This window comes from Bufo bufo, chromosome 6 (assembly GCF_905171765.1).
Source record: "Bufo bufo chromosome 6, aBufBuf1.1, whole genome shotgun sequence".
In the NCBI taxonomy this organism is placed as follows: Eukaryota; Metazoa; Chordata; class Amphibia; order Anura; family Bufonidae; genus Bufo; species Bufo bufo.
This window is the reverse complement of record NC_053394.1, coordinates 7,974,428-7,997,474: the sequence shown is the minus strand read 5'-3', so window position 1 is coordinate 7,997,474 and position 23,047 is coordinate 7,974,428. Positions and strand designations below refer to the sequence as shown.

The window sequence follows — 23,047 nt, the reverse complement described above, 5'->3', positions numbered from 1 at the left end:
CCCAGGTAACTGTCTGCCCGGCCCTGGGGGGTCTCAGGTAATCCCCATCCTCTGACACTGGGGGAGGGGGGTCTCAGGTAATGCGCTGCGGAGGTCGCTGTTAGGGTCCATTCACATGTCCGTTGTTTCTTTCCTGATCTGTTCCGTTTTTTGCGGAACAGATCTGGACCAGTTCTGTACCCATTCATTTTCAATGGGTCCTGAAAAAAAATCAGACATTGAGCTGTCCGATTATTTTTTTTTTTTTCAGGACCCATTGAAAATGAATGGGTCCAGATCTGTTCCGCAAAAAACGGAACAGATCAGGAAAGAAACAACGGACATGTGAATGGACCCTTATGGGGGCGCTGCGGAGGTGGCTGTCATGGGGGCGCTGCGGAGGTGGCTGTCATGGGGGCGCTGCGGAGGTGGCTGTCATGGGGGCGCTGCGGAGGTGGCTGTCATGGGGGCGCTGCGGAGGTGGCTGTCATGGGGGCGCTGCGGAGGTGGCTGTCATGGGGGCGCTGCGGAGGTGGCTGTCATGGGGGCGCTGCGGAGGTGGCTGTCATGGGGGCGCTGCGGAGGTGGCTATCATGGGGGCGCTGCGGAGGTGGCTGTCATGGGGGCGCTGCGGAGGTGGCTGTCATGGGGGCGCTGCGGAGGTGGCTGTCATGGGGGCGCTGCGGAGGTGGCTGTCATGGGGGCGCTCTGATGAGCCGTGGTCTCTCTCTCGTTCTCTTTTTGGAAAGTTCCCTATTAAATCCCTCGTAAGGTGTGTGACATTGACGGGGTGGAGTCTGACAACCACTTGGCGATCTGGGGAGGTAGTTGTCAGGAGATTAGTCATTGCTTTGCTACAATAGAGCAGATTGCAGAAAGCCCAAAGCCGTGTGGGGGATGGGCTCATACAGGCACATGGGGTCAGATGAGGAGCGCCCCGTGTGGCCGGCGACCTGGATGCATCCTACAGCGCCTTATCACCATCTTCATCATCTCCTGACAGAAAAAAGAAAAATGACCCCGACAAGACGCCGCGACCGAACCAGCGCCTGGTCAGCCCCGAGCACCAGTACACCATGGACTACGGGAGGGTCGGCAAGTGTGTCATCATCAACAACAAGAACTTCCACGAGACAACAGGTGACCGGGGGAGGGGCCTAGTGTGGGGGAGGAGGGGCCTAGTGTGGGGAGGCGGGGCAAACGGAAAAGACACACTGAGAAGAACTATCTGTGCAGTTGCCTGTGGGTCAGGGTATAGATAAGCGGCATTCTCAGTGATGGCACCGCTGATCTCTAGTGAATGGATAGGCGGCATTCTCAGTGATGGCACCGCTGATCTCTAGTGAATGGATAGGCGGCATTCTCAGTGATGTCACCGCTGATCTCTAGTGAATGGCTAGGCGGCATTCTCAGTGATGTCACCGCTGATCTCCAGTGAATGGACAGGCTGCATTCTCAGTGATGTCACCGCTGATCTCTAGTTGATGGATAGGCGGCATTCTCAGTGATGTCACCGCTGATCTCTAGTAAATGGATAGGCGGCATTCTCAGTGATGTCACCGCTGATCTCTAGTGATGGATAGGCGGCATTCTCAGTGATGTCACCGCTGATCTCTAGTTGATGGATAGGCGGCATTCTCAGTGATGTCACCGCTGATCTCTAGTTGATGGATAGGCGGCATTCTCAGTGATGTCACCGCTGATCTCTAGTAACTGGATAGGCTGCATTCTCAGTGATGTCACCACTGGTCTCTAGTGATGGACAGGCTGCATTCTCAGTGATGTCACCGCTGATCTCTAGTAAATGGACAGGCTGCATTCTCAGTGATGTCACCGCTGATCTCTAGTGATGGATAGGCTGCATTCTCAGTGATGTCACCGCTGATCTCTGTTCCTCTCTTCTGCTACTCAGGGATGTGTATACGTAACGGCACAGATAAAGACGCCGGTGATCTCCTTTTTTGCTTCAAGAAACTGGGATTTGATGTAACGGTTTATAACGACAGAAGCTGCGAAGAAATAGAGAGACTGCTACAGAACGGTGAGTGCGGTGAGGAATGAGCGGGGTGAGCGCGGTGAGGGAGCAGGCAGGTGAGTGCGGTCAGTAATTAGCAGGGTGAGCGCGGTGAGGGAGCAGGCAGGTGAGTGTGGTGAGGGAGCGAGCAGGTGAGTGCGGTCAGTAATTAGCAGGGTGAGCGCGGTGAGGGAGCGGGCAGGTGAGTGTGGTGAGGGAGCGAGCAGGTGAGTGCGGTGAGGGAGCGAGCAGGTGAGTGCGGTCAGTAATTAGCAGGGTGAGCGCGGTGAGGGAGCGGGCAGGTGAGTGCGGTGAGGGAGCGAGCAGGTGAGTGCGGTGAGGGAGCGAGCAGGTGAGTGCGGTCAGTAATTAGCAGGGTGAGCGCGGTGAGGGAGCGGGCAGGTGAGTGCGGTGAGGGAGCGAGCAGGTGAGGAATGAGCAGGTGAGTGCGGTGAGGAATGAGCGGGGTGAGGGAGCGAGCAGGTGAGGGGGCGAGTGCGGTGAGGGAGCGAGCTGGTGAGCGCGGTGAGGGGGTGAGTGCGGTGAGGGAGCGAGCTGGTGAGTGCTGTGAGGGAGCGAGCGGGTGAGTGCTGTGAGGGAGCGAGCGGGTGAGTGCTGTGAGGGAGCGAGCGGGTGAGTGCTGTGAGGGAGCGAGCGGGTGAGTGCTGTGAGGGAGCGAGCGGGTGAGTGCTGTGAGGGAGCGAGCGGGTGAGCGCGGTGAGGGGGTGAGTGCGGTGAGGGAGCGAGCTGGTGAGTGCGGTTAATGAGCGTTAACAGACGGCTGCCTTATAAAATGACAGGAGTGTAATAAGCGCCTGGTGAACGTCACCCAGCTTTCCCACACACGTGACCCTGAGCGCTTTCTTCTTCTCTCGTCAGTGGCGCAGCAGAATCACAGCGACAGCGCTTGCTTTGCCTGCATCCTGCTGAGCCATGGAGAAGAAGGACAAATCTACGGCACTGACGGGGCGATGGCGATAAAAACTCTGACCACCCTGTTCCGGGGAGATAAGTGTAAAAGTCTCGTCGGGAAGCCGAAACTCTTCTTTATCCAGGTAAGTCGGCTCCAAACCGGACTGGTGCACTGAAAGCCCACAGCTCACTGGTACACGGCTCCATACCGCAGCATGTCACTGGTACACTGCTCCATACCGCAACATGTCGCTGGTACACGGCTCCATACCCCTGCATGTCGCTGGTACGCGGCTCCATACCCCTGCATGTCGCTGGTACGCGGCTCCATACCCCTGCATGTCGCTGGTACGCGGCTCCATACCCCTGCATGTCGCTGGTACGCGGCTCCATACCCCTGCATGTCGCTGGTACGCGGCTCCATACCCCTGCATGTCGCTGGTACGCGGCTCCATACCCCTGCATGTCGCTGGTACGCGGCTCCATACCCCTGCATGTCGCTGGTACGCGGCTCCATACCCCTGCATGTCGCTGGTACGCGGCTCCATCCCCCTGCATGTCGCTGGTACGCGGCTCCATACCCCTGCATGTCGCTGGTACGCGGCTCCATACCCCTGCATGTCGCTGGTACGCGGCTCCATACCCCTGCATGTCGCTGGTACGCGGCTCCATACCCCTGCATGTCGCTGGTACGCGGCTCCATACCCCTGCATGTCGCTGGTACGCGGCTCCATACCCCTGCATGTCGCTGGTACACGGCTCCATACCCCTGCATGTCGCTGGTACACGGCTCCATACCCCTGCATGTCGCTGGTACACGGCTCCATACCCCTGCATGTCGCTGGTATACGGCTCCGTACCCCTGCAGTCTTACATTTTCCACGCCACCCCCCTCTGCACTGCCCTCCATTTCTGCCAGATTCCACCCTATTTGCTATTCAGCTCCCACAGATTTTACTGGTCCCACCGTGACCCGGCTGCTCCATAAAGTCTATTGGGCTTTATAACCAATAATGTTCACATTCACCGACAGCAAGCAGAGATCCCAGAAATAAGGAAACACAAAGTCTATTAGTAAGTTACAGAACTTTCCATTATATTAGGATTAAGGTTTATTGACATTAAAACCAGAAATCCCAGTTATGAATAATCTGTGACTTCACCGGGAACAATAGGGACTCAGTGCCGGTCCTGCACCTGCCACTTACTATCCCGGAATCCAGCGCCCCATCCCCCCCCCCCCCCGGAATCCCGTCTGCCCAGCGTCTTCTGGGTACTTAATATTTGGTAATAATGAGGGGACTTTCTGTGATTTTTGCAGTGGATTGCATCCAGCCGCCACAGACACCAGTTAAAGGGATGGGACTGGCAGACAATCCCATTCTTGTGTGGATCCTGAAGGGAAGCATTGTATACTCCAGTCACATCCAGAGCTGCAGTCACATCTCTCCAAGCTGAAGTTGCTATAATGAAGTGGTCTCTGCTGCACTGCATTCTCAGTGAGGTTCAGGGGCGGATTGGCCATAGACCTTACAGGGAAATCTCCCGGGGGGCCACCTGGGCCCTCCTCACTGCCGCCCAGTGGAAGGTTTTGGGGATGTATTTTGTGCTGGACTGTGGTATTTGGCTCTGTTGTGGCGGTATAATGTGCACAATGTGGTATTGCTCGCCCTGCCTTCCATCAATTTGGACCCAACTACAAAATGGGGCCACTCTTAGTATTTTGTTAAATTCCCAGTCTGCCCCTGGTGTGTATTGGATATGTTCACTCCGTAGGCTGCTGAGTTGAGTGCAGCACTGGGTGTGACTAGTGTATAAGCCATATGTCTCCCAGGTGTCTGGCTCTGTGGATTTCCAATCTTCAAAGCTTAATCTTTGTGTAGTAAAAACTTTCTAATAAACAATGCCTTCAGTTCAATATGGTCGAGATCTCCGCTTGCTGCAGTGAATGGAAAGACTACTCACATCTGAGGGTTTGTAACAGTTGTACCCAATCTAGACAATGCTCTATGAGCTACACAAATGAGCACCACATCCCTCTCCTGTGCTAATAGTTTGTTACAATGTATCAGATATCGTACAGACTGGATACATTGGGGGTCATTTACTAAATGCACCATGTCAATTTTCAGCGTAAAAAGTCATAAAACTCATTTTTGTGACTTTTTTTTAACGGCCATGTGACAATATTCTATTGCACGGATATTTTTACGCCATACTTGCCACATGGAAGTGGTGGGGGCCAGGACCCAGCTGATTTATCATCTTTTATGACTGGAGACAGGCGTAAAGGGGGAATAAAAACTACTCCAGTCAGTGTCTATCAGTCGGGGGCTGAAGTAGTTTACGCTCCAGGTGCACGGACTGCCGGAGGTGCAAGCCTCGCCATAAATTAGCCTAATCCTAGTCAGCACAGAGGGAAACAAAGAACAGCGTAAAATGCTGGTCTTTGTAAATGACCCATTTTGTATCGGAGGCTGGGCAGACTGGGTGCATTGCATGGGAGGCTGGGTGCATTGCATGGGAGGCTGGGCAGACTGGGTGCATTGCATGGGAGGCTGGGCAGACTGGGTGCATTGCATGGGAGGCTGGGCAGACTGGGTGCCTTGCATGGGAGGCTGGGCAGACTGGGTGCCTTGCATGGGAGGCTGGGCAGACTGGTTGCCTTGCATGGGAGGCTGGGCAGACTGGTTGCCTTGCATGGGAGGCTGGGCAGACTGGGTACTTTGTATAGAAGGATTATGGCCAGCTTTATCCGGATAATAACATCATTATCCATCTTTCTGGTCCATGATCCATTAAGATGTAACTGCAGCTCCTGGGCCCTAATGTAAACACTGTTATAGGGCCCCACTGATCATGTGTCCTCCTATGTGGCAGACAGGTCTTTGGGCCCCTCAGGCACCAGGGCCCGTGTGCTACCTCTATAGCAATACCTCACAAGTCAGGGAGTTGGCAGTGTTCCATTCTCCGGATAATGGGTACAGTAGGTGATTGTTCGTCACATATCTTGGCGCTGGTTTCGTCTGATCCCCAGGGTTTTTTCCTGCCCGTTTACCTGACATTTTACTTCTGCCAAAACCAACAGCATGTTCCACAACAGTCAGTCAGTGACGCTGCCTTGTCCCATTCCAGGCCTGCCGGGGCTCGGAGTTCGATGAGGGGATTCAGACCGACTCGGGGCCCGCCAACGACTCTATGGAGACAGATGCCAGTCCCAGATACAAGATCCCGGTGGAGGCCGACTTTCTCTTTGCCTATTCAACGGTACCAGGTAAATGGTGACCACAAGCGCCCCATCGAGCTAGCGCCTGCGCAGGGACTGTATAGGGGAGCGGTTCCCACATTAATGGCATGTCCCAGTGCAGGACCCCTCCATCCCCCACTGCTCCATATCACCAAACCAGTGAGGGGGGAACCAACCCAGGACCTTCCCTTCTCACCTCTAAGCAAACAAGCATCAGTAGGGGCCCGTGTATTTCTGCTGTAGGGCCCCGCGCCTCTATGGACGGAGCAGTCACGGATCAGGTCCCGGCCTCTCCTGCCAATGACACGTCTCTGCCCTGTGATGCGTCCGTGTATGATCTCGGGGCTCGCAGGGAGGTCGGTGACGGTTCCCACAAGGGCATGGGGCTCTGGAGTAGTCGCCGGCGGACTAAGCAATGATCTATAGTCCTAGTATTCAGATCTATATAGTACATGGCGTATAATCCATTATATTAGATTACATGCAACATATACTGTACTATCAGATCTCTGTATAGTCCTCAGTCCCATACATGTATGTTTACTATGTACTCTCTAGTAATGGTGTATGATCCCTTATATTATTAGAGTATTACTGTAGTGTTCTTAAAGGGGTTTTCCAGGCTCACGATATTGATGACCTTTCCTTGGGATCGGACACTCTGCACCCACCAAGCGGGGGTTCCCTGCAGCCTCCAGCGCCGGGACTAGCACTTTAAATGGAACAGGAAGCACAGCGCCGTTCAAAGTGTAGTGGCCATCCTGGGTTACTGCAGTTCAGCCTTCATTGAAGTGAATGGCAGTGACCCGACATGACCCCTATGAACGGATCTATGCTTCCCATTCCACTCTAAGTGCTGGTTCTGGTGCTGGAGGCTGAGAGGGGGTGTCAGGTGTCGGACCCTCACAGATCAGATATTAATGACCTATCCTGAGGACAGGTCTGCAATGTCATGGGGCTGGAAACCCCTTTAATATTAAAGGGATTATCCCATGACTAATGTAAAAAATGAAAATCGGACATTATATAGAACATTACGACCTCTTTCTAACAAAGCTAGAACCAGCCCTGTACCTCACATGGATCCAGAGATCTCCCCATTCATTACTACCTTTATATCAAGCTGGCAGCTCAAGGAGAGTGTCCTTTCTGCTGCAGCTCAGGAGGCGTGTCCTTTCTGCTGCAGCTCAGGAGGCGTGTCCTTTCTGCTGCAGCTCAGGAGGCGTGTCCTTTCTGCTGCAGCTCAGGAGGCGTGTCCTTTCTGCTGCAGCTCAGGAGGCGTGTCCTTTCTGCTGCAGCTCAGGAGGCGTGTCCTTTCTGCTGCAGCTCAGGAGGCGTGTCCTTTCTGCTGCAGCTCAGGAGGCGTGTCCTTTCTGCTACAGCTGCCCCTATCACAGCTCAAGAGGAAGGATGAAGGATGAAACTGAGCATATGCGGCCTTCTAAGTGAGCAGGTCAAAGAAATGAGGAGAAAAAAAAACAGCAGTTGGTGCTATATAGAGACATTTTATTAATTTATTTTTTAGCTATACAAAATTTTGAATTAAATGCATCTAGAAAAAGTATTCAGATCCAGGTGCTGGCTTGAAAACTGTAGAATATTTTTCGTGGGAGAACCCCTTTAACCACTTACCGCTACTGAAACGCCGAAAGGCGTCATCTCTTGCGGCTCCCCCAGGCTACGCTAACGCCGATTGGCGTCATCTCGCGTGAGCCGAGATTTCCTGTGAACGCGCGCACACAGGAGCGCGCGTTCACAGGAACGCATAGTGCACAAGTTCTTCTGCAGCCTGCCGGCCGCGATCATTGGCTGGCAGGCTGTAGATTTTTGAATGGACAAATGAAATGCTTATATCAGACGCTATTTTGAAAATAGCGTCTGATATAAGTGCTGCCTGGTTCTGGTGGTCCCTTTCGCTTGGATCGACCACCAGAGGACACAGGCAGCTCTGTAAGTAGCACCAAACACCACACTACACATTAGACATTACCCTGTCATTTATTTAACCCCTTATTTAGCACCTGATCGCCCATATTAGACTCCCTGATCACCCCCTTGTCCACCCCCTGTCACTGATCACCCCCCCTGTAAGGGTCCCTTATCACCGCCAGTTAGTTAGCTACTTGCTAGGTAGTTTAGCGCCCACCGCACCGCAGTCACCGATTAGTCGCTGATTAGCGTCATCGCTGTCGCTAATCAGCACTAGTACTATATAGTATCTGTAAGTGATCAATACTGATCGCAATCAGATCTATATCAGTACATTAGGGTCACCTTAGGTTCTACAAAAAACGCAGTGTTCGCCCGATCAGGCCCGATCTTGTGCGCACACTTGCGTTCAGTCCGCCCCACCGCAGTGACAGAATTTTTTTTTCTGATCACTGCAAAAACACCGTAAAATCACTGCGGCGCTATAAAGATCACTTTTGAGCTTTCTGGATCTTTATTAGCGGTCGCAGCTTTACTTCTCAAGCACTCCTTTTTACTAGGCAGGTGTGCTCTTTTTCCTGGGTAGTCTGAGAGGAATACCCCCTAAATTTAGTGAACCCAAAATGTCAAACAAGGGGTATTCCGCTGAAGAGGCCTATAGGATTCTGGCCGATGGGGGTGCCTCACCCGCTGAATCCAGTGGTTCAGAATATGAACCTGTAGACAGCAGTGGCACTCTAACCGCTAGTGAGGATGACGAGGTAGAGGTCCCTGCTACGGTCAGGCGTACCCGACCCCATGTCAGAGTTCTGCATACCCCGCGTGATGAGCCTCATTTGCAGCAGAGTGGTGCTAGCGCTGATCTTGTTTATGGTGCGGCATACACCAGCAGCGCAGCACATCCTGGACCTTCTACCAGCACTGCCGTATTCCCTGGTGAAGTGGCGAGCACCAGAAGGGCAGTTCCAGCAGGTACGGTGGCACGTGCAATAACTCACCCGTCGCAGCCACCGCGTTCACAGGCCCGTAGAGCCCTTAGTCTCCCAGAGGTGCTGGCAAATCCCAATTGGCAATCCCCTGCTTCCACCACACCCGTATTGCCCCCTTTCACCGCCCAGTCTGGAGTTCGCGTGGAGACGGCTCAGTTAGGATCGGCCCTTCAGTTTTTTGAGCTGTTCTTCACAGCGGATCTCTATGACCTAGTTGTGGCAGAAACCAACCGCTACGCCACACAGTTTATTACCGCCAATCCGGAAAGCTTCTATGCCCAGCCTTTCCGGTGGAAACCAGTCACCGTTTCCGAGTTAAAAAATGTTTTTGGGCCTTCTCCTCAGCATGGGTCTAACAAAAAAAAATGTATTGCGGTCATATTGGTCTAAAGACCCAATACATTACATGCCCATGTTCTCTGCTGCAATGTCCAGGGCATGTTTTGAGGGCATCATGTGCTTTATGCATTTTACGGACAATAGCACCTGTCATCCAAGAGGCCACCCTGCTTATGACCGGCTCCACAAGATTCGGCCCCTCATTGACCGTTTGTCATCCAGATTTGCAGATGCGTATACCCCCAATCAGAACACCTGCATAGACGAGTCCCTAGTACATTTTACCGGGCGCCTTGGCATCAAACAGTACATCCCCAGCAAGCGCGCCCGGTATGGGGCCAAACTGTATAAGCTCTGTGAAAGGGCCACAGGCTATACATATCGTTTTAGGGTCTATGAGGGAAAAGACTAAAAACTGGAGCCGGTCGGATGTCCTGACTACCTGGGGAGCAGTGGCAAGATTGTCTGGGACTTGGTGTCACCCTTACTCCACAAGGGGTACCACTTATACGTGGAACATTTTTACTCAAGCGTGGCCCTCTTTTGGCACATACATCTAGTCGGAATTCAATGCTGTGGCACCGCGCGAACTAGTCGCCGGGGCTTCCCCCAACGGCTCGTCAGTACCCGACTTGCACGGGGGGAGAGTGCTGCCTTGTGTGACCAAGAACTGCTCGCGGTGAAGTGGAGGGACAAGAGGGACGTTTACCTTCTGTCCACCATTCACGCAGACACGACAGTACAAATTGAACGGGCAACTGGAGTCATTGTGAAACCCCTCTCTGTCCATGACTATAACCTTCACATGGGAGGGATGGACTTCAATGACCAGATGTTGGCTCCCTATTTAGTGTCCCGCCGCACCAGACGCTGGTATAAGAAGGTGTCTGTATATTTAATTCAATTGGCGCTGTACAATAGTTTTGTTCTCTACAGTAAGGCTGGGAGAACGGGATCCTTCCTAAAATTCCAGGAAGAGATCATTTCGGAACTCCTGTATCCAGGAGGGTCCGTGCCCCAAGTCCCTGATGTAGTTAGCCGGCTACATGGCAAACACTTCCCGAGTGTCTATCCTGGTACCCCAACTCAACGTTCCCCAAGAAAAAGATGTTGTGTCTGTAGCAGGGCTGGAATAAGGCGTGACACCACCGTTTTTTGTCCTGACTGTCCTGACCAGCCTGCCCTATGCTTAGGGGAGTGTTTCTGCAAGTACCACACACAGGTACACTATTAGTGTAGGGATCGCGTCACACAGGACAGGCACACAGGGCTATTAGGGCCATTTCACACAGAGCTGCCACAAACCTCTCCTTTCACCTGGGACAAAGTGCATAACGTACTTCGCCACATCTCTGGGCGATTTGCGCTTTGCACATTGTCCTATGGGGAAGGAGAGGTTTGTCCTCTAAAGGTAAAAAAAATAAAAAATAAAAATCACCGGTAAGCAAAAAAGTTATTGTTCTGTTTCAAAAGTTTATAAAAGTTAATGTTCTCTAAAGTTAATGTTAATAAATTTATTGCGTTGCGGCCTGTTTTTTTTTTTTTTTTTTTTTACCTTCCAGGTGGACCAACCGATCGACCAGCTGCAGCACTGATGTGCATTCGGACAGAAGCATTGCGCTGCTGTCAGATTACACGCAAGTCGGTGTATGCGGCGCTGCAAGACGAGATTTCTCCTCTGCAGTAAAAGATATGTTTGCCGAGGCTTATGAGCTGAGGAGGTGGCGGTGTTCATATGCTTTGGCAAACACTTTGTATATATATAAAAAAAAAAATCCCAGCAATGATTTATTCATCCACATCGATTGATGTGAATGGAGAAATCGGGTTTGCCAGGGCATACGAGCTAAGTGGGTATGGATGTTGGGCGGAGCTCCTATGTCCTGGCAGACGCCTTTCCCCTCCTTTTTCTTTTTTTGGCAGAGATTTTTTCATCCACATTGATCGATGCGAATGAAGAAATCTGTGCCGTTCATTTGTTCTTTCAGCCCAGAGGCTGAGCGGAAAAAAAAAATCTTATTACCCGTATGCTCAATATAAGGAGAATAGCAGAAACTCCTAATGCTGGGCATACATGTAATGATTGCGGAGACCCTCAAATGCCAGGGCAGTACAAACACCCCACAAATAACACCATTTTGGAAAGAATACACCCCAAGGTATTCGCTGAGGGGCATATTGAGTCCATGAAAGATTGAAATTTTTGTCCCAAGTTAGCGGAAAGGGAGACTTTGTGAGAAAAAACGAAAAAAATCAATTTCCGCTAACTTGTGCCAAAAAAAAAATATTTCTTTGAACTCACCATGCCCCTCATTGAATACCTTGGGGTGTCTTCTTTCCAAAATGGGGTCACATGTGGGGTATTTATACTGCCCTGGCATTTTAGGGGCCGTAAAGCGTGAGAAGAAGTCTGGGATCCAAATGTCTAAAAATGCCCTCCTAAAAGGAATGTGGGCCCCTTTGCGCATCTAGGCTGCAAAAAAGTGTCACACATGTGGTATCTCCTTACTCAGGAGAAGTTGGGGAATGTGTTTTGGGGTATCTTTTTACATATACCCATGCTGGGTGAGAGAAATATCTTGGTCAAATGCCAACTTTGTATAAAAAAAATGGGAAAAGTTGTCTTTTGCCAAGATATTTCTCTCACCCAGCATGGGTATATGTAAAATGACACCCCAAAACACATTCCCCAACTTCTCCTGAATACGGAGATACAAGATGTGTGACACTTTTTTGCAGCCTAGGTGGGCAAAGGGGCCCATATTCCAAAGAGCACCTTTCGGATTTCACTCCTCATTTTTTACAGAATTTGATTTCAAACTCCTTACCACACATTTGGGCCCCTAGAATGCCAGGGCAGTATAACTACCCCACAAGTGACCCCATTTTGGAAAGAAGACACCCCAAGGTATTCCGTTAGGGGCATGGCGAGTTCCTCGAATTATTATTTTTTTGTCACAAGTTAGTGGAAAATGATGATTTATTTTTTTTTCTTACAAAGTCTCATATTCCACTAACTTGTGACAAAAAATAAAAACTTCCATGAACTCACTATGCCCATCACGAAATACCTTGGGGTGTCTTCTTTCCAAAATGGGGTCACTTGTGGGGTAGTTATACTGCCCTGGCATTCTAGGGGCCCAAATGTGTGGTAAGGAGTTTGAAATCAAAATGTGTAAAAAATGCCCTGTGAAATCCGAAAGGTGCTCTTTGGAATGTGGGCCCCTTTGCCCACCTAGGCTGCAAAAAAGTGTCACACATCTGGTATCTCCGTACTCGGGAGAAGTTGGGGAATGTGTTTTGGGGTGTCTTTTTACATATACCCCTGCTGGGTGAGATAAATATCTTGGCAAAAGACAACTTTTCCCATTTTTTTATACAAAGTTGGCATTTGACCAAGATATTTATCTCACCCAGCATGGGTATATGTAAAAAGACACCCCAAAACACATTCCTCAACTTCTCCTGAATACAGAGATACCAGATGTGTGACACTTTTTTGCAGCCTAGGTGGGCAAAGGGGCCCATATTCCAAAGAGCACCTTTCGGATTTCACAGGTCATTTTTTACAGAATTTGATTTCAAACTCCTTACCACACATTCGGGCCCCTAGAATGCCAGGGCAGTATAACTACCCCACAAGTGACCCCATTTTGGAAAGAAGAGACCCCAAGGTATTCGCTGATGGGCATAGTGAGTTCATGGAAGTTTTTATTTTTTGTCACAAGTTAGTGGAATATGAGACTTTGTAAGAAAAAAAAAATAAAATCATCATTTTCCGCTAACTTGTGACAAAAAATAAAAAGTTCTATGAACTCATATGCCCATCAGCGAATACCTTAGGGTGTGTACTTTCCGAAATGGGGTCATTTGTGGGGTGTTTGTACTGTCTGGGCATTGTAGAACCTCAGGAAACATGACAGGTGCTCAGAAAGTCAGAGCTGCTTCAAAAAGAGGAAATTCACGTTTTTGTACCATAGTTTGTAAACGCTATAACTTTTACCCAAACCATTTTTTTTTTTACCCAAACATTTTTTTTTTTATCAAAGACATGTAGAACAATAAATTTAGAGCAAAATTTATCTATGGATGTCGTTTTTTTTGCAAAATTTTACAACTGAAAGTGAAAAATGTCATATTTTTGCAAAAAAAATCGTTAAATTTCGATTAATAACAAAAAAAGTAAAAATGTCAGCAGCAATGAAATACCACCAAATGAAAGCTCTATTAGTGAGAAGAAAAGGAGGTAAAATTCATTTGGGTGGTAAGTTGCATGACCGAGCAATAAACCGCTAAAGTTGTGGAGTGCCGATTTGTAAAAAAAAGGGCCTGGTCACTAGGGGGGTATAAACCTGTGGTCCTTAAGTGGTTAATTTATACTTCCGTGATTTTATGTAGCTTAATTGGTGTATTAATGAGAACGAAGTTCTGCAGCTTTCATATTCAAAATGCTTGCTGTCAGTGAACAAGAACACTCATGTTTCCATTCAGAGGCAGTAAACGTGTACAAAGCTAATCCTGCTCTCAGCTGAGGGTTTGCTACATTTGTATTTATTCTAAACAATGCTCCATGAGCTAAACCCAGCAGCAGCACTAATCTCGCTTGCTAGTTTGCTACAATGTATCATTCTGGGGCAGAATATTGTCTAGACTGGATACAATTGTATCTCCTTCTCAACCGAGAAGATGTCAAGACTAGGTGAAAATGGTTAGGAGAAGAAACACAAAGTCTAATTGGGAATTTGTAAAGCTTCTCATTTACAAGGTGCTTAAAGGGGTATTCCCATCTGGCACATTGATGGCATACCGCTAGATTAATGCACGCTATGCCATCAATGTCTCCAGAACAGGACTTTCGAAGTGAACAGGGAGCAGCCGCGCATGTGTGGGCACCGCTCACTGCTACGGCCTCAGGTTCAGCTATTTCCGGCAGTCCCATGGCGATGAATGGAGCAGCGGCCGCACCTGAATTGTGCGCTCTACATTCACCACTATGGGACTTAATAGCCAAGCACGCGCACCCCCATGACAATGGAGGGCACACTGTGCATGCGCAGTATACTCTTCTTGATTTTGGCGTCCCAGAGGAAAGAACTGCATGCCATAGCAATATGCCATCAATGTGCCAGTTGAGCCAACCCCTTTAAGATTTATTATAGAACTAAAAATCAGCTAGTATAAAAGTATATCATCAGCCATAGTAACTTAATCTGATGCCTCCTATCCTTATGTCCCCCTCCTTTGTATTACCAGTATATCATCCTTCACCTCCGTGTCCCCGCAGGTTACTATTCCTGGAGAAATCCGGGCCGGGGCTCCTGGTTCGTTCAGGCGCTCTGCAGCGTTCTCAATGAGCACGGGAAGCAGCTGGAGATCATGCAGATTCTCACCAGAGTCAACCACATGGTGGCCACCAGCTTCGAGTCCTGGTCCGACGACCCGCGCTACAGCGAGAAGAAGCAGATACCGTGCGTGGTGTCCATGCTCACCAAGGAACTGTACTTCTAGACGATGATGTTCCAGACCCTCAGGGAACCCGCAGGCAATGGTCAATATAGAAAACTGGGTCAACAGAACAGATCCCAAGATCTCTGCAGAAATCTCCACATTTCTTCATGTCCGTCTGATGTCATCGAGGAGATCTCCTCTCGGTTCTGTGGAATCCACTGACGATAAAGGGAATGTAGAAAAGTCTCTCCACCGTGCAGATGACCCGCAAATCCCAGTAACATTAACTACATTTCCAGTACACCCCCCCAGTACTGAGCTCTCCCGTTCTTGTCATGTCTTAATTTCAGCCATATCTGTGCCTAGGAAAGCTGGGTGACTACTGGTGACCGCCATGACTGCGTCCACAGGGGTTGTCGCACAGCTTTCTTAGACTCCTGAAGGGCATACATGGAGCAGCGGGATTTACTGCCCCCTAAATGCCCAGATTTTGCATTCAAAACCGATAGAAAGTTGGCCATATTGGTTATCACCCAGCTTTCCCAGAGACAGATATTACCTATGACATAAGAGGATTAGAGGGATGGCTACCCAGCTTTCCCACAATCCTGAAGGGCACTCCTGGAACCAGGGAAGGGGGACTTTTCTGATTAATTGTGCAGATTTTCTATTCATAGCTCTGCATGACGACTTGATGACCATTATATCGGTTGTCATCCAGCTTTCCCAGAAACAGGTAGAATTAAAAACAACTCAGGGACTTAGATTTACTGGGAAATGGGGAGGGTGTTCTCCACAATCAGTATATTTGGGGTGCGTCTCTGAATACCTCAACATGGTCAGTATTTGTGATCCAGACGGAATAGTCTTTTAGTTGCACCCGGAATATAATGTGTATATATATTTTTCTTTGCTAGCTGTCTCCTCCCCCTTCAGTAATACACTCCTCCTCCTTTCTGTGAAGCTCCTCCTCTCCACCGCGAAGCTATGAGACTCAGGATATAGAAATAAAAGAAACTATCTAGAAGAAAAATGAGGATATTCATATCCCGGAGAATTACAGCAATAATGGTGAAAAGATTTTATAAAAATGAGTTTTAATAAACCTTTTTATCTTATTGTGAATGTTGTTCTTTTTACTTTCAATGTTATGTTCTCACCACCCCAGGAGGAGCGTTCTACTTTATACATTGACAGCCCTGCTAAGAATTAGCTGCTCAGACAAGTGGAGGAGGGAAATGAAAAAACTGCCCCCTATGTACAAGAATATAACTACTATAATACTGCCCCCTATGTACAAGAATATAACTACTATAATACTGCTCCTATGTACAAGAATATAACTACTATAATACTGCTCCTATGTACAAGAATATAACTACTATAATACTGCCTCCTATGTACAAGAATATAACTACTATAATACTGCTCCTATGTACAAGAATATAACTACTATAATACTGCTCCTATGTACAAGAATATAACTACTATAATACTGCTCCTATGTACAAGAATATAACTACTATAATACTGCCTCCTATGTACAAGAATATAACTACTATAATACTGCTCCTATGTACAAGAATATAACTACTATAATACTGCCTCCTATGTACAAGAATATAACTACTATAATACTGCTCCTATGTACAAGAATATAACTGCTATAATACTGCTCCTATGTACAAGAATATAACTACTATAATACCGGCTCCTATGTACAAGAATATAACTACTATAATACTGCCTCCTATGTACAAGAATATAACTACTATAATACTGCCTCCTATGTACAAGAATATAACTACTATAATGCTGCCTCCTATGTACAAGAATATAACTACTATAATACTGCTCCTATGTACAAGAATATAACTACTATAATGCTGCCTCCTATGTACAAGAATATAACTACTATAATACTGCTCCTATGTATAATAATAATATAAGTACTATATTTCTACCTCCTATTCTGATGGGAGTGCACCCTGGTAACCAGAGTATTTGTTCAAGTTATATTTTGTATACTGGGTTGTCTGTGGAGCATCCGCCTTCACTCGGTCAGCATTTGGTCTGTAATCCATCAGTATTGCTAAAGCCAAAAAAAAACAGGCGTGGATCCAAAACAGAGATGACCCGTGAATGGAATATTTGCATGTCTTCTGTGTTTAGCTCCCAGTCCTGCTTTTGGTTACCAAATCATGATCCAATTCTGATGGGACCGTACAGGCCTTACAGCTGCTACACAGACAGGATCCGTTGTGCATCTTATTTTTCCTTCTTTCTGACAGAACAGAAGAAAGGTCAAATAAATGATGATGTCAGCCAGGCCGAAAGGCAAAATAGTGGACCAGTCATGATCGGGAGGGTGGAACAGAATGAGAAGTCCACAGAGTGGACCTCTGACATAGTAGTGAGGTGGAAGCAGCATAAGGAGACCACCGAGTGGCAAGGTGACAGAGTGGGGGGGTGGGTGTTAATACCAGTACCTGCTGAAGATGGTGGGTGAAAGAAGTAGCACTTGGCATCAGATGTGTGGCACCAGGCGGGTGGCAGCATCAGAATAGTAGCTGAGGCAGCTAGTCAGCAGAAACCGGTCTCTTTTATCTAAGTGTTGGTGTGGCACCATGGATGATCTAATCTGATGCATCAGGCATTGGTGGGTGGAAATCCTGGCTGATCCACGCCTGATTCATCCTGACAAAGGTCAGTTTCTTCACATTTTGGGTGGACAGGCGAGTTCTCCTTGGGGTAACCATGGCCCCCGCCGCACTAAACACCTGCTCTGATGCCACACTACTGGCCGGGCAGGACAGCTTTTCCAGGGCAAACTCTGCCAGTTGCGGCCACAAATCCAGTTTGGCTGCCCAGCAGTCCAGGGGATCTTCGATGTGGGTTGGCAGGGTGCTGTCCAAGTATGCCACCACCTGCTGGTTCAGGTCTACCTGCTGCTGCTGCTGGTGAGTAGTTTCTTCACTAGGCGGGTGAAGAAAGCTGCTCATCACCGACTCTAGACTCGGGCTGCTGCTGATAGAGCTGGAACTGCTCCTGCCACCCCACCCCTCCCCAGCAGCCATGGCAGTGGAACATGAGTGCAGATGGCCCCCAGGTCAGACCTGCGATAGTAGTTCAGTTCGTTCTCCCTCTCAGCGGGTGTAAAAAAAAAAAAAAAAAAAAAAAGGCCCCTATTCTGGATTAGTAGCGAGGGTACAACAATGCGGAGAGCAAGAATACATCCCTCTGCTGAATGCTGACAATTCGGCTGTCACTACCCAAGCAAGTGAGCATGCATCGGGCCATTTGTGCAAGTGACTCGGAGGGACTCCCTGCCTCCATCTCCACTGCATACTGCCACGGTGTGTCTGGGTCCTCTGCCTCGTCTTCCTCATCGCCCTGTAGCTCCTCTGGCTGCTCCTGCTCCTCCTCTCCTGTCATCTCTGTAGAAAAACCACCCATTTGGCTACACATTGCCTGAGCTCCAATCTCCTCCTCCTCCTCCAGTTCAGCCCCCACAGGGCTTATGTGGCCGTGAGATATAGCCACGTCTCCAGTACCCTGACCAGCCATATTTACCAGCATCTGTTCCAGGACATGAAGCAGTGGAATGACGTTGTTCATCCCGTAGTCCTGACAAATAACGTGGCCTTCTCAAAGAACCTGAGCAAACGGCAGGTGTCACGCATGAGATGCCACTGGCTAACATCGAAGTTACACAGGGGAGTACTCCTGTCCGCTGGGATCATCAAGAAATCGTTTATGGCCTTTCTCTGTTCGTATAGTCAGTCCAACATATGGAGGGTGGAATTCCAACGGGTGGAAACGTCGCATATCAGCCTATGTTGGGGGGTGCCGTTCTGCCGCTGCAGCTCTAGGAGGGTGTGCTTTGCGGTGTACGAGTGGCTGAAGTGCACGCAAAGTTTCCTGGCCATTTTTAGGATGTCTTGCAGATGGGTGGAAGACTTCAGGAAACGCTGGACAACCAGATTGAACACGTGTGCCATGCAGGGCGCATCGCTCGGCCCTCCTTGACGCAGCACCATCACCATGGTTCCAATTTTCAGTTGTCTCTCTGAGAAAGCCAGGATTCGATTTCTTGATGAAGGACACGGAGCAGTCTCTCCCCTGCGTGACTCCTTTCGCCAAGGCAAACGAGGTGCAGAACAGCGTGACACCGCCGTGCCCTGCACATGTGGTATGCTGGAGGGGCACTGTGAATTGTCCCTGCAGTGGAGGCTGAGGACATGGTGGAGGATGAGGAAGCAGAGGCGGACATTGTTACAGGACCAACGGCGTGACAACGTGGAGGCGGAAGCGGCGTCACCTGGCCAAGTTGTTGGTGTGGCTGTGCAGGAACCACATTCACCCAGTTGGCCGTAAAGTACCGTAAAATTGTCCCTGACTGTAGTTACAGCTCCACACATCGGCGCTGCCGTGCACTTTGGCAGACACCGACAGGCTCAAGGACTGGCCCACCTTCTGCTCTACATATTTGTGCAGTGCTGGTACTGCCTTTTTGGCAAAGAAATGACGGCTTGGGACTGTCCACCTCGGCTCGGCACAAGCCATCAGTTCTCTGAAAGGTGCAGAGTCCACCACTTGGAAAGGGAGGAACTGCAGCACCAGCAACTTGGACAGGAGCACGTTCAGCTTCTGCACCGTTGGATGAGTGCAGGCATACTGTTGTCTCGTGGCAATCGCTTCGGTGATCGATTGCTGACGGAATGACTGACAAGCAGTAGGAGGAGGAGCAGGAGCATCAGAACCAGTAGATGATGGGAAGGACAGACAGCTCCCTTCGGCTGAGGTGGTGGAGCCTTGACTGCCGGAAATTGGCTGCGTGCCACTGGGTGGCAGGTTGGACCACCACATCGGAGCCACGGTTCTCCCAGGCCACTTTATGGTGACGCTGCAGATGTTGACGCAGGGCGCTTGGCAGCCTGGCCACACTTCACCTTCTGCCCACAGATGCGACATATGGCCATGTTCACCTTCTCTGGCAATTTGAAAAAAAACTGCCACATCGCCGAGTAGGTGATTTTCCCCCCAACACTCCGCAATGACCTACTGCTACCGCCGCTGCCTCCGTGAACCCCCTGCACCACTACTTCACGGGCAGGTAGGCTGCTGTGAAGCAGGTGGTCTACCCCGGGCACATTTGGCTCACGACCTCCCACTGCTGACTCCCGGCCACGCTAGCGACTTGCTGCCTCAGCCGCTGCCTGACCGCTCGCAACACCAGCTCCCACGCCACTCTCCTCATCGCTACTTGCCCGCCTACCGGAGGAAGCGGTGGATTTCTCCTCCACATCTTGGCTGGGCAGTAGCTGCTGACTATCCTCTAGTAGCTTGTCCTCGCTGTATAGTGGAGCTGAGCCCACAGCATATAATACTTCTCTGGCTGAGGGAACAGCAAAGGACAGAGGCAGGGTGAGGACAGGTGAGGGCACTGGGCATGCTCCCGGGCCATGCCAACTAAGGGTTGTGTCTGAGGAACCCACCGACTCTTGGCTGGGGGTGTCAGAGGTCACTTGGGATGAAGTGGATGAACGAGTTAACCAATTAAGAACCGCTTGGTTGCTGTTCAAAATACGACCGCTAGCTGACACTGGGAGCTCAGGCCTCTCGCTGCGACCCCTGCTGCCACGGCCCCTTACTCTGCTGCCACCTCTGCCTGCGCCAGAAACATTTATGCCTCTGCCCCTCCTCTGTGCAGGGCCTGGCACTTCTCTGCCTAACTTACTTGTAGCTGAACTAAACAAATGAAATCGAAATTCAAACACTCCTAGAAGCGACAAATATCTTTTTCTTTTTGTACTGAAATAGGCCACTAAACGCTTTCACGACAATTAACTGCTGAAATGCACTGAGAATATATTTTTCTTGTTGTACTAAAATACGCCCCTTTACGCTTTGACCATAAAAAAATTTAAGAGTGAAGTGCGTATATATTTTTCTTTTTTTACTGAAATACGCCCCTATACGCTTTCAACAGAAATAACTGCAGAAGTGAACTGCGTATATATTTTTCTTGTCGTACTGAATAAGATACTATGATATAAGCCACTAAAGGCTTTCCAACATAGCACGTGCACCCCAAGAACAAATAGCCATTAGACAGCTCTGTCATTCCATCTATTTGGATCCCAAAAGAATCATTCACTGCACTTGTAAATCACTTTCCTAGCACTGTCCCTGGCGCCTTCAGACGTCTCTCCCTGCACTAAGATGCTGTGAAATGATTCCTCCCTATTCTTTCCCTGCACTTAGAAATCGTTTTTTTCTGTCTTATTTCCACCACAATCATTTTTCCAATAGATGCCCCGATAGTGCTCTCCCCACCCCCAATGTCTCCATAGTGCCCCCAGTAGATGCCCCCATAGTGCTCTCTCCACCCCCAATGTCTCCATAGTGCCCGCAGTAGATGTCCCCATAGTGCTCTCTCCACCCCCAATGTCACCATAGTGCCCCCAGTAGATGCCCCGATAGTGCTCTCCCCACCCCCAATGTCTCCATAGTGCCCCCAGTAGATGTCCCCATAGTGCTCTCTCCAGCCCCAATGTCTCCATAGTGCCCCCAGTAGATGCCCCCATAGTGCTCTCTCCACCCCCAATGTCTCCATAGTGCCCCCAGTAGATGCCCCCATAGTGCTCTCTCCACCCCCAATGTCTCCATAGTGCCCCCAGTAGATGCCCCCATAGTGCTCTCTCCCGCCCCAATGTCACCATAGTGCCCCCAGTAGATGTCCCCATAGTGCTCTCTCCCGCCCCAATGTCACCATAGTGCCCCCAGTAGATGTCCCCATAGTGCTCTCTCCACCCCAAATGTCTCCATAGTGCCCCAGTAGATGCCCCCATAGTGTTCTCTCCACCCCCAATGTCTCCATAGTGCCCCCAGTAGATGTCCCCATAGTGCTCTCTCCCGCCCCAATGTCACCATAGTGCCCCCAGTAGATGTCCCCATAGTGCTCTCTCCACCCCAAATGTCTCCATAGTGCCCCCAGTAGATGCCCCCATAGTGTTCTCTCCACCCCCAATGTCTCCATAGTGCCCCCAGTAGATGTCCCCATAGTGCTCTCTCCCGCCCCAATGTCTCCATAGTGCCCCCAGTAGATGCCCCCATAGTGTTCTCTCCACCCCCAATGTCTCCATAGTGCCCCCAGTAGATGCCCCGATAGTGCTCTCCCCACCCCCAATGTCACCATAGTGCCCCCAGTAGATGCCCCCATAGTGCTCTCTCCACCCCCAATGTCTCCATAGTGCCCCCAGTAGATGTCCCCATAGTGCTCTCTCCCGCCCCAATGTCTCCATAGTGCCCCCAGTAGATGTCCCCATAGTGCTCTCTCCACCCCCAATGTCTCCATAGTGCCCCCAGTAGATGTCCCCATAGTGCTCTCTCCACCCCCAATGTCTCCATAGTGCCCCCAGTAGTTGTCCCCATAGTGCTCTCTCCACCCCCAATGTCTCCATAGTGCCCCCAGTAGATGTCCCCATAGTGCTCTCTCCACCCCCAATGTCTCCATAGTGCCCCCAGTAGATGTCCCCATAGTGCTCTCTCCAGCCCCAATGTCTCCATAGTGCCCCCAGTAGATGCCCCGATAGTGCTCTCCCCACCCCCAATGTCTCCATAGTGCCCCCAGTAGATGTCCCCATAGTGCTCTCTCCACCCCCAATGTCTCCATAGTGCCCCCCGTAGATGCCCCCATAGTGCTCTCTCCAGCCCCAATGTCACCATAGTGCCCCCAGTAGATGCCCCGATAGTGCTCTCCCCACCCCCAATGTCTCCATAGTGCCCCCAGTAGATGTCCCCATAGTGCTCTCTCCAGCCCCAATGTCACCATAGTGCCCCCAGTAGATGTCCCCATAGTGCTCTCTCCAGCCCCAATGTCTCCATAGTGCCCCCAGTAGATGTCCCCATAGTGCTCTCTCCAGCCCCAATGTCACCATAGTGCCCCCAGTAGATGCCCCCATAGTGTTCTCTCCACCCCTAATGTCTCCATAGTGCCCCTAGTAGATGCCCCCATAGTGCTCTCTCCAGCCCCAATGTCTCCATAGTGCCCCCAGTAGATGCCCCCATAGTGTTCTCTCCACCCCTAATGTCTCCATAGTGCCCCCAGTAGATGCCCCGATAGTGCTCTCCCCACCCCCAATGTCTCCATAGTGCCCCCAGTAGATGTCCCCATAGTGCTCTCTC

The 23,047-nt window shown here is 50.0% G+C and overlaps 1 protein-coding gene across 1 annotated transcript in view; it reads left to right on the top strand.

Annotated features, from left to right (window-relative positions):
- The window catches only part of CASP7 (caspase 7), a 31,447-nt gene extending 15,465 nt beyond the window's left edge, over nt 1–15,982 (top strand). Inside the window, exons 3-7 of the mRNA XM_040435643.1 lie at nt 983–1,119; nt 1,892–2,020; nt 2,873–3,048; nt 6,041–6,179; nt 14,694–15,982. Of these exons, the coding sequence (XP_040291577.1) occupies nt 983–1,119; nt 1,892–2,020; nt 2,873–3,048; nt 6,041–6,179; nt 14,694–14,917 (805 nt within the window). The 3' untranslated portion in view covers nt 14,918–15,982. The remainder of the gene's footprint in view (nt 1–982; nt 1,120–1,891; nt 2,021–2,872; nt 3,049–6,040; nt 6,180–14,693) is intronic.
- Nucleotides 15,983–23,047: the final 7,065 nt, after the last annotated feature.